General features: G+C 43.1%; 1 protein-coding gene across 2 annotated transcripts in view; it reads left to right on the plus strand.

Moving 5' to 3' along the window:
* The window catches only part of Kctd1 (potassium channel tetramerization domain containing 1), a 106832-nt gene that overhangs the window by 53284 nt on the left and 35349 nt on the right, over window positions 1-18199 (plus strand). For both annotated transcript variants that reach the window (XM_027404373.2, XM_027404372.2), the window contains exon 2: window positions 2133-2311. In XM_027404373.2, coding sequence (XP_027260174.1) covers window positions 2148-2311 — 164 coding nt within the window. In that variant the 5' untranslated portion in view covers window positions 2133-2147. The remainder of the gene's footprint in view (window positions 1-2132; window positions 2312-18199) is intronic.

Below are 18199 nucleotides of genomic sequence, written 5' to 3' on the forward strand. Positions count from 1 at the left end.
AAGAAAGCAGGCTGGGGTGCAAGCCAGTAAGCAGCACCCCTATGGCCTCTGCTTCAGCTCCTGAATCCAGCTTCCTGCCCGGACTTCCTTCAGTGATGGACTACAATGTGGAAATGTGAGCCAAATAACCCCAACCCTGCCAACTTTCTTTTGGTCACAGTGTTTCATCACAGCAATAGTAACCCTAACTAGGATGATCCCTTTGCTGATTGCAGTTGTACTTCATGCACCAGGCTAGCTGACTCAAAAGCTCCTGGGCAGTCTCCTCCCTCTACTTCTCCTTGGGCAGTTGGAACACAGGAATTGCAGACTCATGCTACTGGGCCAGGGTGTATATAAACTCTAACTCCATTCCTCATACTTACACAACCAACATTTTATTTACTGTACCATCTCCACAGCCCTTGATCACTTTTTAGGGGTAAAGTATGTTTTCTGTCATCCAGAATTGAAAATGCTACTTCTGGCACTTAGTCATACAATGTTCTACCATCTGTGACTTTGTGTAATTGTATCCCCTACCCTTACCCTCCCAGACCTAATAACCCTTTCAGCTCCTTTTCTTTATGTGTTCCAAGCACCCTTTTGTGTTCTTAATTTCTATTTTGCATTATTGAAAAATACAGTAAAGAATGCACTAGTGAATACCCATGGATTTGCCACCCAATTTAGGAACTGAAAAATGAACTCTTTTCAAGTGACAGTTTCTGGGCTCTGTTTCATGTGCCATGCAAAAGAATGCCACACAGATGGTAAACATTTGATGCAAGGCCTGTCACCTCACTGTTCCTAGTGGCTGCCTGGGAAAGCTTGCCCAGTCACAGTCTCGCTTGGACTTGTGCTTAACCCTAAGTAGTCTACCAGATGAGCTCCAGGTAACTCCTCAAGCTGTTCTAGGATCAAGAGACCCATGATTCTTTGCAAATTTATGTTATCACTTGCACTTTCTGTTATCACTTGCACTTTAAGACTTCTGAAATCTCTATCAGAGACATTCTTCATGTTGCCCACAACTATTTTTGGCATACATGGTGAGTGTGTTTGAAAACAGTCTTTGACTAAATAACAAATCTGAGAATGGAGTGTGTGTGTGTGTGTGTGTGTGTGTGTGTGTGTGTGTATTTCTGTGTTCGGTATTTCATAATGCTCTTTCGGTTTATTCCTCAATTGATCATTAATTGAGGCATCGAATAGTTGACCCTTGTGGAGAGCCAGAAACCTGATGTGTCTTGCCTGTAGTTTGGAATTGCCCACTGTGTTTGAGCATTTATGCTGTATCCTGGGACAACTTGCATCCTTTCTGTTCCTTGAACACATGCCTGCTGCTGCCACATGCTGCCCTCACTCTGGTCTGCTCACTCACATGACACCGCTTGCTGTTAGGACTCCAAATGGTAGTAGCAGCATCCAGCTCATCTTCTTCACTTTGGACACTTGATCTCTTCAGAAGTCAAGACACAGAAAAGGCGCTTTCTGTGATCTGCAAGCACGTATTTACCACTGGAGGGTTCTGTTGTTTTTGAAGCATCCCAGAGCCACAGACTCCCAGGGAGAGAACTAGGGAGCAAGTAATTGGCTTTTGATTTTTTTTTTTTAATCTATTGACTGATAAACCCGTGGTGTCTCTTTGAACAGCTGATGGCTAGAACTATGCAACACTCTTTTGTGATTCAAAAAATAGAACTTTAGGAAACTGTATTCTAGAATATACATGGCTAAGATCTGCTTTAGTTCCTTGTGCATAACAATGAGGAAGTTTTCAAAGAGAAGTATAAACCACACATGCTTTATTTGGGTGTGTATTGTTTTAAGCATTGATTATCTTTTCATTTGAAATGAATAGGATTTCTCCACAAGCCACTTGCTATTTGCATAATGTGAAAATTGATTTGTATAATAAGCCCTCGGAGTCATCAGAATGGGATCCTAGCTAGGCACATGAAGTTTTCTTTCTCTCTGTTGCAGGGTTTGCTTTGCTTATTCATTAAAACAAAAGTGAGAGAACCTGCTGATTTCCAGATTTTATTACCAAGTGGTTATCATTGTGCTCACTTGCTCATTTCTTATGATTTATGCTTTCTGTTTGCATTAACAACAGAAACCATATCTAAAATGTGCTTCTCTCTCTGTAGGACAGTCGGCCCAATATGTCAAGACCCCTGATCACCAGATCCCCTGCATCGCCACTGAACAACCAAGGCATTCCAACTCCAGCTCAGCTCACCAAGTCCAATGCACCCGTCCACATTGATGTAGGTGGCCACATGTACACCAGCAGCCTGGCCACGCTCACCAAATACCCCGAGTCAAGGTAATTGCACAAGTGGGGGTGTTGTTCTCAGAAGTGCATGTGTGTGATGCTCTTGGCTGTTTTCCTTTGATTAGAAGAACAGTGTGGCCTGGCCAATGCCAACGGTAGGACATGACCTGCTGAGACTACCCAGGGCCATGGTTGTATGGCTTCCACAAGTTGGGACATGGAGTATATGTCCAGATGTCACTTGCAGAGTGCCATGGTATATGCATTCAGGAACCCTAGGGAGAAGGAACATAAATTCAAGGCAAGCTGGTGCTACACAATGAGTTCAAGGCCAGCCAGGACTGTAGAGTGAGACCCTATCTCAAAATAGAAACAGTGGGGGCAGGGTGAGATGGCTCAGAGCAAGCCTAATGTCCTCCGTTCAAACCCATGTCAAGGTGGAAGGAGAGAATCCAGAGGGTTGTCCTCTTGCCTCATGGACACACACACACGTGCATACAACCACACACACACACACACACACACACACACACACACACACACACACACACACGGGGGGGGGCAGGCAGGCAGATACACAAAGAGACACACAGAGAGAATAATATTTATAACCTAAATAGACAAGATTGAATAAAAATCACAGTTATCATAAAAATGTTATAAATACTGGTATTTTAGTTTTTCAGATCTCTCTTGACTACATAGTACTTTATAAAACAATTTGAAAATTGGCCTGAAAAGGATAAAAAAGTTTTTTCTCTTGATTTCCAGATTTATATTCCACAACAACAATGAAATTATTAAAAATATAGGTTTATATGGTATTCACAAAGCTTTGCATTTTATGACCCGGTCTGTCATCTGTTAGGGCAGGTGTGACTCAAAAATACTAAGAAGGCAATACAAAGCCACATGGTCACAGTGGCTGTAGTTTCAAGACTGTAGCTCTATAAATATTATTCTTTTTAAAGAGTACCTATTTGTATTCTTTCCAACCCTCTGTTGATACTAACATCAACTATAGAAAATTGCTACTGGCCCTTCAGATGAGGAGCTAAATCCAGGGTCAAGTACAAAATATATTCAAAGGTCCAAATCCTGTCCTTAAATGTAGGGCAAGTTAGTGGTCTGGTCTGGTAGCCGTTGTTTTTGTTTGCTTCTAAAACTTCTGATGTAGGGAGAAGTTAATGCAGCTTGAAGGGCTTCCTTCTGAGCTTCATAGGAACAGAAGTATTTCTGATTTGGCATGTTTTCAAATTTTAGTATATTTTTCTATATATAATGAGATATCTGGAAAAGGAGACTGAAGTCTGAGCATGAAATTTATTTATGTTTCATATATATATATATATATGTATATATATATATATATATGAGGATCATTCTGTATAATATTTTTAATAATTCTCTTTAATAATAACAAAGTTCTAGAATCTGGAATTTTCCATGTAATGGTGGGTGTTATGTTGTTACTCAAAAGGTCCTGGGTACTGGGGAGATAGCTAATTTGCTAAGGTGCTTGCCACAAAAGCATGGGTCAATCCCCAGAATTCATATAAAAAAGCTGATCTGTCCCTATAATTCCAGCTGTCCTATTTAGTGTTTAGTATTTGTGAACTTGACATAGCCTAGTCACCTGGGAAGAAGGAATTTCAGTTGAGGAATTGCCTTGATCAGATTGGCATGCCTGTGAAGGTACTGTCTCAATTACTAATGCATACAGTAAACTCCAGTCCACTGTAGGCATTACAGTCCCCTAGGCAGGTGTCCTGGGTTATATAAGAAAGCTATCTAAGCATGAGTGTTCAAGCAAGCCAACTGGCAGGCAAAATTCCTCTATGGTATCTACTTAAGGTTCATGCTTAAGTTCCTGCCTTGGATACCCTGGAACTGGAGTTTCAGACAGCTGTGAGCTGCCATGTAGATGCTGGAATTGAAGCCAGATCCTCTGGAAGAGAAGTCAGTCTCTTAACCACAGAGCCATTAAGTTCCTGCCTTGACTTTCCTCAGTGCTAGACTGTGTCCTAGAAATACAGGCTAAAGAAACCCTTTCCTTATCTTTTGGTCAGGATATTTTATCAGTGTGACAGAATGCACTAGAACACTAGTACTAGGGAGGCAGAGATGGGTGGATCCTTGGGTCTCACTAGACAACCAGCTAATTATGCAAATTCTGGGCCAACGAGGGACCCTGTCTCCAAAACATGATGGACAGCTCCTGAGGGATGACACCTATGGTTGACTTTTGGCCTCCATAGATTCGTGCATCCCTCCAACCCTCACAAACATTCATGAACACACATGTGCACACACTCCAATAGATGCCCACATCAAGGTTCTGGACTTTGGAGCATTTGGGATGTGGGTGTTTGGACTACTGGCCTGTGCCTTAGGCAGCTGGTTTTGGTCTGGTTGCTTGGTGCAGTTGCCTGGGTCTTTTCCATAGTCTAATGCTCTCTGAGGCTCAACCCTCTGCAGAACTCTGGATTTGCTTGGACTTTGGGCAGTGGTGGAATATAAAAGTTTGATTACTCTCTTCATTCTGTTGCTAGCTCACATAACTTCACAATCCCCTCCTGTTTGTGCTGCATCTTTTAGGAACAGACCTTAACTAATGTCTCATTTGGAGACTTTCTAGTCTATCTTTCCATGAGTATTCCTCAAGTCCATGTTTCTGACTCTCATTATTCATACCCTAAAATGTTCATCAGACTCCATCACTCTCTAGCTGTTTGGTGTCTTATAGCAGCCAGCTACCACATGCAGCTTTGATCACTGAAAGAGCAGACAAGCCAAATTAAAATCTCCTTGATATATATCACACATTGAATTTTGAGGCATAGACCAAAAATAAGTCTAAAATATCTCAACAGTTTTTTATTGCTTCCTTTCCATGTAGGAATGATAATATTTTGAGTTAAGTAGAAATGTATCTCAGACAAATTTTGTTTCTTTTCACTTTTACCATGTGGCTGCTCGAAAATGTAAAGTTGCTTATGTGTCTTCTTTTCTATATGGCAGCACTAAACTAGGAATATATGTTTTTATAAAAAGAATTAACCTGTCATTTCCCCATCCTGACACGTGCATCCATCAAAAATTGAATTTTTCCTCATCAACATAAGGCAAGATTGTTCAGCATGCTTTCCTAATTTTTCTTGTCATTTCTAGTCACCCATAGTATTATAGCAGCAACAAAGAAATGTTTTCTCTTCTTGTGATGTTTCAGGGGCCAAACTCAGGGCCTTGTACATGCTAAGCAACTATTCTATCACTAAGACTCACCTCCAGCTCAAGCAAAAGGAATTTGATTCATTATATCTGCATTTAGATGTAGGGTCTGCCATTCTGGCAGTTATTTGATGGGTTGGTAGGGTCCAATGGCTGAATGAACACTGGCTTCTCTCTTATAAAACAGGCACAAATACATCCTTTTACAAAGCTGATAATGTTATTATAGAAATCACTTCATAGCCCTGTGTTTGATGCATAGTAATCTGCCAAACCCAGCCTTCCAAATTCTAAGAGAATCCCACTCCTTCCTTTCCTATAGCCAGGAGACAGGCTGACATTGGGGTCTCCTTCCTTGTGTCTGGTATTGCATCCTCTGTTTTATACCCCACTTTGAGCTCATCCTTTGAAACAGGAGATAGCTTTAAGCTTATGTCAAGTTTCAAAGAAACTTTTGTTTCCATGGCTTATGCCTAAAACAAATAACACTGGTCAGATAACATGGGCTCAGTGTTTAGTTGACCACCTTGTGTTGCTCTGCTCATCCTTGGTTCTTGTGACACCTTTGTAGGTAATTAAATAGTCATCTCAAAGAAAATTCAGAAAGGGACCCACACTCAAATTATAGTAACCAAACATATATAGAATAGATGTTGGTGATTTTTCCGTAGGTGTCAGTGTCCCTTCCAATTTCTGTGAAGATCTACAACCTCTGGGGATAAACCCCAGACAGACCAATTGGGTTACCCATGATCTTAGAATTATTAGCAACTCTGGTTAACATTCTCCAGGTTCTAGGGGTTTGGAACCCTCCTTCCCCTGAAGAACTCCCCTGCCCTACCCATTTAGCGCCCCTGGTTCTTCTCCAGCTGCCTCTGCTGGTGGAATGGCCCAGAGGGAAGTGATACTTCTAGGACTACAGGGAAGACTTGTAGTTAAGAAATTCTGATTTATAAATAACAGATAACCTTAAAAGATGCCAGGTGTAGGGCAGGAGGTATAGGATGTGGGGTGCAGGATGGGAGGTGTAGGACATGAGGTGTAGGGTATGAGGTGTAGGATTTGGGGTGCAGGATGGGAGGTGTAGGACAGGAGGTGTACAGCATGCGGTGGGTGCACAGTTTGGTGGGAACAGCACATGTGCACGCATCTGAGTTTGAGCCCAAGCACTGACAAAGAAAGGAATGGGAAAGGCCCTACATCTCCAACTGAGATAACAGCTTCAAGTTGCAGTCCACAAGACCACCTGGTTTGGATCTATAATAACTTTACACCAACCAGTTTAAAGGAAAAACAAACCCCACAAAAAACAACACATGCTTTTAATCCCAGTACTTGGGAGGCAGAGGCAAGCAGATCTCTGAGTTCAAGGCCAGCCTGGTCTACAAAGTAAGTCCCAGGACAGGCTCCAAAGCTACATAGAGAAATCCTGTCTCGAAAAGACAAAACAAATAAAAAGCAAAAACAGAGCAAGGATGGCAGTGCACACTGTATCCATAGCACCTTGGGGCTGAAGTAGAAGTCTATTGAGTTGAAGGCTAAGCAAGCCTACAAAAGGAGGCACTGTGAGAAAAACCAAACCAAACCTGTGTAGGGATAGGAGACAGCCATGGACATGTAAAGATGGACAGTCAAAGATCGGCAAACTAGGATTTGCTGCCTGTTTTTACAAATAAAGTTTTACCAGAGACAACAGCAAAGAAAAAGTCCACCATCAGATATCTTCCGCTGGACCTGGTGGTACAGGCCTGTAATCTAAGCTGCTCAGGAAATAGGGGCAGGAGGATTGTGAGTTCATAGCCAGCCCAGGAAACGTATCAAGATTATGTCTCAAAAAAGTCTTTTTAAGAGGGTGGAGCAGGACCCTGGGAATATAGCTTAGTGGTTGGACACTTGCCCAACATGCCTGATCAAACCCAGCACCACTTTGAAAGAAAAGGAAAGAAAACAAGTGGATGTATACAGATCTACTCACTTGCTCTGAGGGAGGGAGTTGTAGATGTACTCGTTCTCTGGCCTGTTAAGATTTGAATGGCAGATCTGATTATGACTGGCTCAAAAACATTGATGACACTTTATTAACACCATTGATAACGAAAGACCTAAATATTGCAATAATTTGTTTATTAAGTTCTGTGCCAAATTCCAGGGCACCCTGAAGATCTGCTCTTGGCATGTGTGTATGATAAGCATGCATTCAGTAATCATTTAAAGAAAGACTTGTCTGAGTTCAAAGTTGGGTCTTTCGCATCCATCACTGTCCCTTCTAGCAAAGGCAATTTTAGTAGTGCTATGTTGAAGTTTATTCAGATTTGAACTCTTTCAATCAGGGAAGTGGACCCATATTACTAATCAAAAGCACCTGTGGGGTGGTAATAAAGCCAGGGTCTCAATGGAAAGAGCTCACTGTCAGCCAAGGAGCTCTCAAGTTTCCCCTGCGCTGATGGCCTGTTGGAACTTTTGTATATATTTTAAACCCAGTACATGAGTTAATTCCCACATAAGCAGATTATGCTAAATGGATGTCTCCAAAATAGCTGCAGGGTTCCTCAGCATACAGGGATATGTAGGTAACTGCAAAATTCAAGAGACTCCCTTTGCAGCCATGGAGTTGACACCCATGGCCACCCAAGGGTATGCATTCAGAATTTCAGGATGGAGGAGCCAAGCATGTGTGACTCACGCCATCCAGTGTGCATCACTCGCACATGGTAGACATTACAGGATTATTTCAGTAGAGCTGCACTAAGAGGGAAGGCAGACAAGTGTAATATGAGACAACTAGAGAGGCCAGGGTTGTGAGTTCACTCTACATTACATACATATGAAGCCTGTCTCAAAACAAAACCACATAAATATGAATCTGGACAGTTTGCTCAATGGTTAAGAGCACTTCCTGCTCTTCCAGAGGACCTGAGTTTGGTTCCTAGCACCCATGCCCATGTTGAGTGGTTCATAACCAGAGGATCCAACACCCTCTTCTCTATTCCTCCAGCAACTGAACTCACATATGAACACACACACACACACACACACACACACACACACGCACACACACACAATTTTAAATACAATAAACATTTTTCAAAACCCTAAAATAAAAGGATCAGTGAATCCCGTGTTCTGGAGACAATCAAATCCCATGTTAGCATTTCTGTGCACTTGTATCCTGGCCTAGGAACTCTCTGGACTCCTGTGTTAGGTCTGGGGACTCTGTGATGTCACCTTTCCTGACTTCATGCTTCTAGTTTTAATGCTGTCACTGCTAGACATGGACCCCACTATGTTATCATATAAGCCCATATTTTAAAGACCTCAAGAAATAAGTGCAAAATGAATGTATCTGATTTGATTTGCCAAATGGTTCACTGAACTTTTCTTCAGAGTTGCTGCATGGTGCCAGACTCAGTGGCGTCTATCTGTAATCTCAGCTCTTAGGAGGCAGAGACAGGAGGATCCCAGATGAGGTTTCCTGGGCTGCATAGAGAGAATCTATCTAAAAAGCAAACAGATAAACAAACAAACAAAACCAAAAGACATAAAGTTACTGCACGCCTACTGCGCACCTAAGCTATTTTGTGCGCAGTGACTAAGCTATTTTGTTATTTCCTGCATTTTGATGCATGTGTTGAATAACTCAGTGCCTTTGTTACAATGTCACAGGTCAGTCAGCCATGGAGTGTCAGCAGAAAGGGAGGGATGGCACTGCTACTGCTGTGAAGGGACAAGCACCCAGTGACTGAGAAGTGAGGGCTGGAGAAGCCTTAGACAAGGCAAGGTGGTGGAAGTGGAAAGTGTGGCATTTCCCAGTGATAATGGGGAGGGCTCTTCCTTCTCTGTCATCTCTCTTCATTTTACAGTCTTGCTCCTCTGGGATGCAGGTGAACACCCCTGTGTTTAAACGAGGACCTGCTGTTCTGTTTAGTGCGGGGGGGGGGGGGGGGGGGGGAGCATCCTTTAGTAATGTGTGCTATACAATGATAGATTCCTCGGCCACAAGATTGGCCTTGCTTTCAACGGGGTTGGACTTGGAGAGTCTTATCTTAAGCTATATTTTAGAGAAAAGACCACTGCAGTGTCTATACTTCTCCCCTCCACGCTCTGATGTTCATTGATGGATTATTTTCCCTTCCACCAGAGCACACAATGGCCCTCAAAAGTCCTCATTCTCTTACAGTGGCCTCTATAACTTATCAGACAGAGGTAGCAGAGAAAAACAGCAAACAGTCATAAGTAATATTTCACTAGGTAGTTCATTACTACTAAGAAAAGTAACAGCTGGGCATAGTGGAGCACACCTGTAATCCCAGCACTTGGGAAGTGGAGGAGGGAGCATCAGGAGTTTATGGCTACATCTATTACACTATGACTTTGAGCTAGCCTGGGCAATATGAGACACGCACAAGATAAATAGGCCCTCTGGGGAATTAACTTGCCCCCTGTATTAAATCTAAAGATAATTTTCTTTTCACATAGTTATTTCTCCTCACAAGAAACATCTTTATTTATCTTAAAATAAAATTAAACCAAAAGTACAGTTTGCATTTTAGTTTACACTTGAAAGCAAAATTGTGGTACCATGATGTGCTGAGTCTTTCTTACCTGGTCTCTTTGTCTCCTGTGTCCTGTGATGCATCTGGCAGGGGATTCTTGGGAATCTCTACATTGCCCCTTTATCCCAGTGGTCAGAAACCTACAGGATGTCTGCACTGCAGGCCCTGGGTGTGGGGCAGCTCCCCACACTGCTTGATCGGTCACCCACAATGCCATTTGTGACCAGCACCGTCTCTCATTTTTGCATGTGAAGTTACGTTTGGTTTTAACTGTCGTAGTGAGTTAAGAGCTGTTGAAATAAATGTGTGTAGAAGCCGTGTGGGAGCAAATGATGCTTTAGCGTACTCCTCATTCTTCCGTGTAAGACCTGGGAAGAAGGCACCTGCTGGCACCCTGATGTTACAGTCACTTGGGGATAACAGAGAAAAATGATTCCAGGCAGATCTACAGTCATATTGTGTATGTTGTGTCCTGATTTGTCAAGAACCCAACTTCCTGTCACCCTACAAAGCTCTTTCTCCCTACATTCCACCCAGTGTCCTTGGGGCCCAGCAAGTTTCAGTGAGGCCTGACAACTGTCTTCCTGGAACCAAAATAATAGAAAAGTGAGCCTTGACTTCCTCTAATTGATACCCTCTCCCTAATCCTCCATCTCAGGGAATACAGATTTCTGGGTATGTTCTGCTCCTCATTTAGTATGTAGTTCTCAGGAAGTAGAAACTCCTCAACTTATTGTGAGTGTGTGTGTGTGTGTGTGTGTGTGTGTGTAGGTGTGCATGTATGTGTGTGTGTGTGTGTAGGTTAGTGTGTGTAGGTGTGCATGTATGTGTGTGTAAGTGTGCATGTGTGTGTGTGTGTGTGTGTGTGTAGGTTAGTGTGTGTAGGTGTGCATGTGTGTGTGTAGGTTAGTGTGTGTAGGTGTGCATGTGTGTGTGTGTGTGTGTAGGTTAGTGTGTGTAGGTGTGCATGTGTGTGTGTGTGTGTGCATGTATGTGTGTGTGTCTGTGTGTGTGTGTGTGTGTAGGTTAGTGTGTGTAGGTGTGCATGTATGTGTGTGTGTGTGTGTAGGTTAGTGTGTGTAGGTGTGCATGTATGTGTGTGTGTCTGTGTGTGTGTGTGTAGGTTAGTGTGTGTAGGTGTGCATGTATGTGTGTGTGTGTGTGTAGGTTAGTGTGTGTAGGTGTGCATGTATGTGTGTGTGTTCATGCGCACATGTGTGCACCAGAGGTAGACACTGAATGTCTTCTTTTATTGCTTCCTACATTACTCTTAAATACTATTTCTATTTATAAATTCATAGCATGTATTTGATCATCTTCTTTGTCCTCCCCCAAATCCTCAGACCTTCCTGCAACCCACTACCCATCCAACTTCATGTTCTGTCTCTCTTAAAAAGCAAAACAAAAAGTCACGGAGTCAAGTTTTTGCCGGAACTTTGCTGGAACTGGTGGCCACTCTGGAGCATGGGAAATGAATTAACTGTCACTTCATTGAACTGGCTTTCCCTCATCCAGCAGCAGTGAAATATGCCTTGGACAGGGGTGGGACTTCACGCCTACTTCCCCTTCTCCATGCTGTGATCTTGTCTGGGAGGAGCTTGCACAAGTGTCCTATGTTCTACCATAGTCTCTCGATCTGCCAACGGTGTCAGTCATCCACCACCTGTGGCTCTTACAGTCCTTCTGTCCCCTCTTCCACATAGATGCCTGAGCCTTTCCGGACAGCCATGATGTAGACATCCCAGTTAGGGCTCAGCGTTCTAAAGTTACTTCCTCTCGGTTACATTGACCATGTGGGTTTCTGTGTTAAGTACCATTTACTGCAAGAAGAAACTTCTCTGGTAAGGTGGGGTGGTACCCTGATCTGTGGTTGCTCTGTTCATCTAGCAGAGTAATGGTAGTAGGCCTTCCCATAGGGACCGTGACCTATCTAGCCTCAGATTCTTTGAGACAGGGTCTCTCACTGAAGCGGGAGCTTGCTACTTTGGCTCAGCTGGCTGGCCAGCAGCCAGCAAGCCCCTTATATCCATATGTCTCTTCAGATCCCAGCAATGGGACTGCAGACATATGCTGCAGTGCCAAGCTTTGATGTGGGCTCTGGAGCTGAAACTTGGGTTCTCCTGCTTGCAAGTCAAATAGTTGTCAGCTGAGCCATCTCCACAGCACCCAAACTCTCCAGTCGTAATAAATGCCCCAGAATCCCCATGTGTCTCAGAGTTTGGGCACCTGATGTACAGTGTCAGGTACAATTGTCCATAGGTTGTTCTGAGCATGCTCTGGTATGGCTACATACAGGCTTTTCTTATTGATGATGCCATGAATCATACAGGTTGGGACAAACACAGTTTTCAGTTTTTGTTTGCCATGATGAATAGTGTCACTGAGAATGCCAAGGTTATTTTTACTGTTTTCAGTATCTACATGTTTCTTCTCATCGTACAAGAAAAAAAACCTTAAAACAAATGCCTGATCTAGTCATCTGTTTGAAAAATTAATTCACTTGGATAATTGCTTACAAGGTTAATATGTGAAAAATGTGCTCCATCTCACTGTGTTCTTGAGAGCAATTTCACTAAAGGAGCTTCAGTTTTGTTTTGTTTTGTTTTTCAAATTTAAGCAAGCTTTTATTAAAAATATTAAATACTAAGATGGAATTTTTTCTTTTTTATTTATTCAAATTCTTTAATTACTACTCATATTTACATATCCATCCCCCCATTCCCTTGCCCTCCCATCCTCATGTTCCCCACCCAACCTCTCCCTCCCACCCTCCACCCCCAACCCCTCCCCAGGGATACTGAGGCCCTCGACCAAGGACCTTCAAAGTCTGTCATATTGTTTGGGGCCTAGGCCCTCCTTGCTGTATCTGGGCTGAAATAGTATCCCTCCATAGGGAATGGGCTCCCAAAGCCCATTTGTGCTCTAGGGATAAAGACTGGCTCTGCTGTGAGAGGTTCCATAGACTGTCTCGGCCTCCTAGCTGGCACCCACATTCAGAGGACTTGGTCTGGTCCAATGCTGTTTCCCCAGTTTTATGACTAGGGTCTCCATTCTATCAGTAGGTCAGGTCCACTGTTTCTGCAGGTCTCTCCCGCCCCGTCTTGGCTCCTTTGCTCATCCCTCCTCCTTCTCCACAACTGAATTCCAGTAGTATGGTTCAGTGCTTAGCTGTGGGTGTCTGTTTCTGCTTTGAACAGCAACTGGATGAAGGCTCTCCTTTCTCTCCCTGCCCCCGGGCTCCAATTTGGTAAGGGGTTCTTGTCCCCATCCTCTTCTTTGAGGGACTATGCAATCTTCTCTTGGGGTCCTCCTTGTTTCCTAGCTCCTCTGGCAGTGTGGAGTGTAGACTAGTGATCCTTTGCTCTATGTTTAAAAATAAAAAATGAGTGAGTACATACCATGTTTATCTTCTTGTGATTGGGTTACCTCACTGAGGATGGTTTCTTCTAGTTCCATCCATTTGCCTGCAAATTTCAAGATTCCATTGTTTTTTTCCGCTGAGTAGTACTCCATTGTGTAAATGTACCACATTTTCTCTATCCATTCTTCAGTTGAGGGGCATCTAGGTTGTTTCCAGGTTCTGGCTATTACAAATAATGCTGCTATGAACATAGTTGAACATATGTCCTTATTGTATGAGTGTGCATTCTTTGGGTATATACCCAAGAGAGTGATTGCTGGATCTTGAGGAAGACTGATTCCCATTTTCCTGAGAAACTGCCATACTGATTTCCAAAGTGGTTGTACAAGTTTGCACCCCCACCAGCAATGGAGGAAAGTACCTCTTTCTCCACATCCTCTCCAGCATGGAGCTTCAGTTTTTAAATAGTTCCTTCATGCAGCTCAGCCCACAGATTTTGGACATTGCTTTGACTATAGTTTGTACAAACCCTGTCATTTCTGCCAGCCACACATATGGATTTGAGGAGGGTTTGTAGGTTTTTGTTTGTTTGTTTGTTTGTTTGTTTTAAAGTCCAATATGAAAGCATTTAGGACCAGAGACATAGATCAGTGGATAAAAGCTACACAACAGTGATGACCTGATTTCAATGCCCAGCATGATGACCTGAATTCAGTGTCTCTCCTCAATGAAGGAGAGACCTGACTCCCAAAAGGTGTCCTCTCTAGCTGCTGGCAGCTGATAGCTCCTGAGGGAGAACCACTCCTTTCTAAGGACATGGCTACTGATAGGATTACCATGCTCCAGTGGATGGTCCAATACCCATGCACATATGGTCAGCACTAACTGGACTTGGTGGGTTAAATATGTGTGCATATATATATATATATATATGTGTGTGTGTGTGTGTGTGTGTGTGTGTGTGTGTGTGTGTGTATGTGTTTATATGTACAGTCACACTGATATACGTATTCTATATATAAATATATTTTACATATACATAGTCTATACCTATTATATAATATATATTAAAATATATGGTAAAGTTGGAGAGGGCACATGTTGGGGGCATGGAGAGAATTGGAGGAGGAAATGGGGTATATATTTCATTGTATACATATATGAAATTCTCAAGAATAAAGAAAAACTATTTTAAGCTGTCCTCTGACCTCTTCATGCATGCTGTGACATGAACAGACATATTTCACTTTCTCACACACATTATCACATATACACATTATTAGTTATATTCATTCCAAAAACCCAACTGCTTTTTTTGTCATATGGGAACCTTGAACGCAAGTCTTAGTTTTGTGGCTACTGGTAGTTCTGATGTCATCCTCCCAGGCTATCACAGTCAACATCACACAGGGGATCTCTTTTGGAGAGCAAGCATATCTGTGTCACTGGAACCTCTGTCATGTGCCTTCATGGTAAGTTTGCCTCTCATTCATGCAGAAAACAAATATTTCTTAATAGAAGCATTTATTCACATCCAAGCATAACTTAAATTTCATTTAAAATTTTAGTTTCTTAGCCAGCTATTGAGTGGGCACCTCTAGTCTCAGCTTCTCTTAAGGCTGAGACAGTCCAGGAATTCATACCAACCTTGCAACATAGTGAACATAGTCTCTTGAAAATAAATATCCTAATTAAGTAATCAGATTAGTTTTAAAAGGAAATCTCCCATAGGTAGTAGCAAAAAGTCACATCAAAAGGCATCTCAGGGACCCACTGAGTGTGTCAGTGTTCTCTGCAGGATGTAAATCAAGTGTCCACTTGCAGACCAATATATGTTTTACATCATTGTGCTTTCTGGACTTTATATACATAAAATCTTGTATGTGTGTATGATGGGTAAGGAAAGGCAAAACTGTCTAGAGGAACAGAGGGTACTCACAGGAGGGTAAGTGTGGGTAAGGCAGGGTGTGTGGGGTAGTGAGAATGCATTCAACATACAGCATATCCTTGTGGACAGCATTCTCATATCATATTGAACCATGAAAAATTGGTATATACAGTGGAATTTTTATAAAGGACTGAAGAAAAAGACAAGACCAGGCATATTCAGGCTGAAGATGGACTAGTGAAAAAGAAACACCCTACCCATTACATTGACCATATCGTTGTCTGTTGTCATATATGTCACCTGTTAAAGAAACATTTCATTAAGAATTTTGAATGCATTGCTGTCCCGCGCGATAGTCTTGCCGGCAAGAACCACACAGGACATTCAGATCCTTCTGCAGTAAAGCTTTAATGTGTCTTGAGAGGAGAGCATAAGCTTACCAGAGCGGAGACCCCAAGCCAAGAATCCCGTCCCCTAATAAAGGCTGGCAACCGCCGCCTCGGACGTGTCACCCCATGATTGGCTGCAGCTCATCGGGCCATATGACACCACGGAATAGGCAGAGATCAAGGAATGGAAAATTACCCAGCGCCTGCGCAATAATCTTGTTTACATTCGGTGCCTGCCGGATGCAGGCGCCATCTTGTAATGGAGAATGCAGGGATGGCTCCCTACACATTGCCTTGATTGAATGCATTATCAGTGCTCTGCTTTTGAGGGGTTAAGTGCAAGATGCTCGCAAAATGGCAGCACTCTGTGCCAACAGTTACAGGGTGCACACTGCCCTCCATGCTCTTGGTGGGGGCCCTGAAACAATGGGAAGTCAGGCATGCTGTTACACAGTGTCTTAGTTAGGTTTTCTATTGCTGTGAAGAGACACCATGGCAACTCTTACAGAGGAAAACATTTAATTGGGGCTGGCTTATAGTTCAGTGGTTCAGTCCATTATCATCATGGCAGGCAGCAAGGCAGACAATGGCGTCATGTTGCTAATACATACCAGTGTCAGATGTAATGACATTGTGCTTTATCCTTTGATTTTTTATGTTGGGAGGCTCAGTTGAGTGCCTCATGAGGAACCATGACTTTTTAACAATGGCAAAGTCTAGAGGCTGCCAAGCTTTATCACAGAAAGGTGATCTTGACCTCCCGCCATCTTGTTTCTTTGATTGGAACGTAGTGAGCTCTAGGGTCCACCCCCAGCCTCATTAAGTTTGGCATCCCCCATCCAAAAATTGATCTTTAAAAAATAACCTAGAAGGCTCTGAGGACTTCTGAGCTTACCAAAACAAACAAACAAACAAAAAACAAAACAAAACAAACAAAAAACAGAAAACTCCCCTGACCCCAAAACAGCTCAGTCAACAGAAAAAGAAAAATGAAAGCTCCTCTCTCTTCAGGGCCTCGGGCAAACCAGGCTGTGTAGCCTAGGATACTTCCCTCCCCAATCTTCCTGCCTCTAACTGAGTGTTGGGATTACTGCTGTGCAGCACACACCCGGCTTGGAGCTGGGATTGAACCCAAGCCCTTGGAGATGCTAGGCAAGCACTCTACCAACTGAGTTATCTGCCTAGATGACCCTCCTTTCTTTCCTCTATTTCTGTCTTTAGGGAATAAGGTAGGACTGACCCCTGAATCTATAATCTTAAGGGCTTTAAGGAAAAGTCCTCACCAAAACCTTTGTATTTTAATAATATGCCATGTAAGGAATGAACTGGCAGGAGGGAGAATTCAGAAAGAAAATTATTAGATGCACTAGATTATTGGACAAAAGGTCATAACAACCAAGCTAACCATGAAACTTTGTCTGCATGAAGCATGTTTCCTCTTTCCCACCATGAGGTGTCTATGATGATCAGAAAGGTCAACAGAAGAGCAACGGCTTCTCTCTCCAAGAACATGATGGGCTGGGTGGGCTCTGTGGAGCGTATGTGCCTCTGAGATCCCCAAATTGGCAAGCATTTCCTTCTTTCTCAGGACTGCTGCCTAGGGAGGTAGAAGAACAAGTCAGGGAATGCTGTCATGCCATCGCTGTCACCTTCTGTATATGACCACCCAAAGCAGGAACGGAATAATGACGGGATAATGACAAGTTCCTGCTCCTGGCTGGAAGCCTTTACTTCTTTAGCTGATCTGCAGGTTGGGACCTGGTGCTGCTTTTTTGTTGGAGAGTTTTGGAAGAAATGTCTAGAGATATATCTGTTGTTCAGTGTGCTGAAGACTGGCATGGTTCTCAGGGGGCATTTTTGAACTATGTAAGCTGCACATAAGTCCAGCAGGGAGGGAGTGGTTGCCCAACACAGACACCCCAAGAGCAAGCACTGTTGGCCCCACAGCTGCCAAAGGCAGAGTGCTGTCAGCATCCTTCTTGGGAGTGTCCCAAGTGCACAACAGGAAGAGTTGTCTGTAAATTATGAACAGATCTGAACTTTTTGTGAGGTTGGCACTTAAAAGGTCTCAGTAGCCAACACCAGTAGAACTTGCTGTGTACCTAAGCCCAGCCTCCCAGCTGTGAGTGTACAGGAATGAGGCGCCATGCCTGGCTCTACAGGTCATATTGCTCACGTGACACTTTGAGTTGATGACTAAGTACATTGTAAAAAGGAGTTCTTAATTGATCTAAATAATAAAAACCTGGAGTCAGATGTAGAGGGAAATGCTGAGAGATCAGAGAGAAGAAGGAACAAGCCAAAGTCACCTTTATCTCCTTAGGTTCTCAGCAGAAAAGAGAGTGAGTTCCTGTTCCTTCCCACTTACATCTCTCCACCCAGCCCTCTCACTTCCTGTCTGTCCGTATAGACCTTCAGACCTCTATGGTTAGCTAATGGTAAGCTCCGTCCTCTGATCTTCAGACAGGCTTTATTTGCACAAGCAAGATATCACCACAGTACATGCATGGCATAATT

Source organism: Cricetulus griseus, chromosome 2, assembly GCF_003668045.3.
Source record: "Cricetulus griseus strain 17A/GY chromosome 2, alternate assembly CriGri-PICRH-1.0, whole genome shotgun sequence".
Classification (NCBI taxonomy): Eukaryota; Metazoa; Chordata; class Mammalia; order Rodentia; family Cricetidae; genus Cricetulus; species Cricetulus griseus.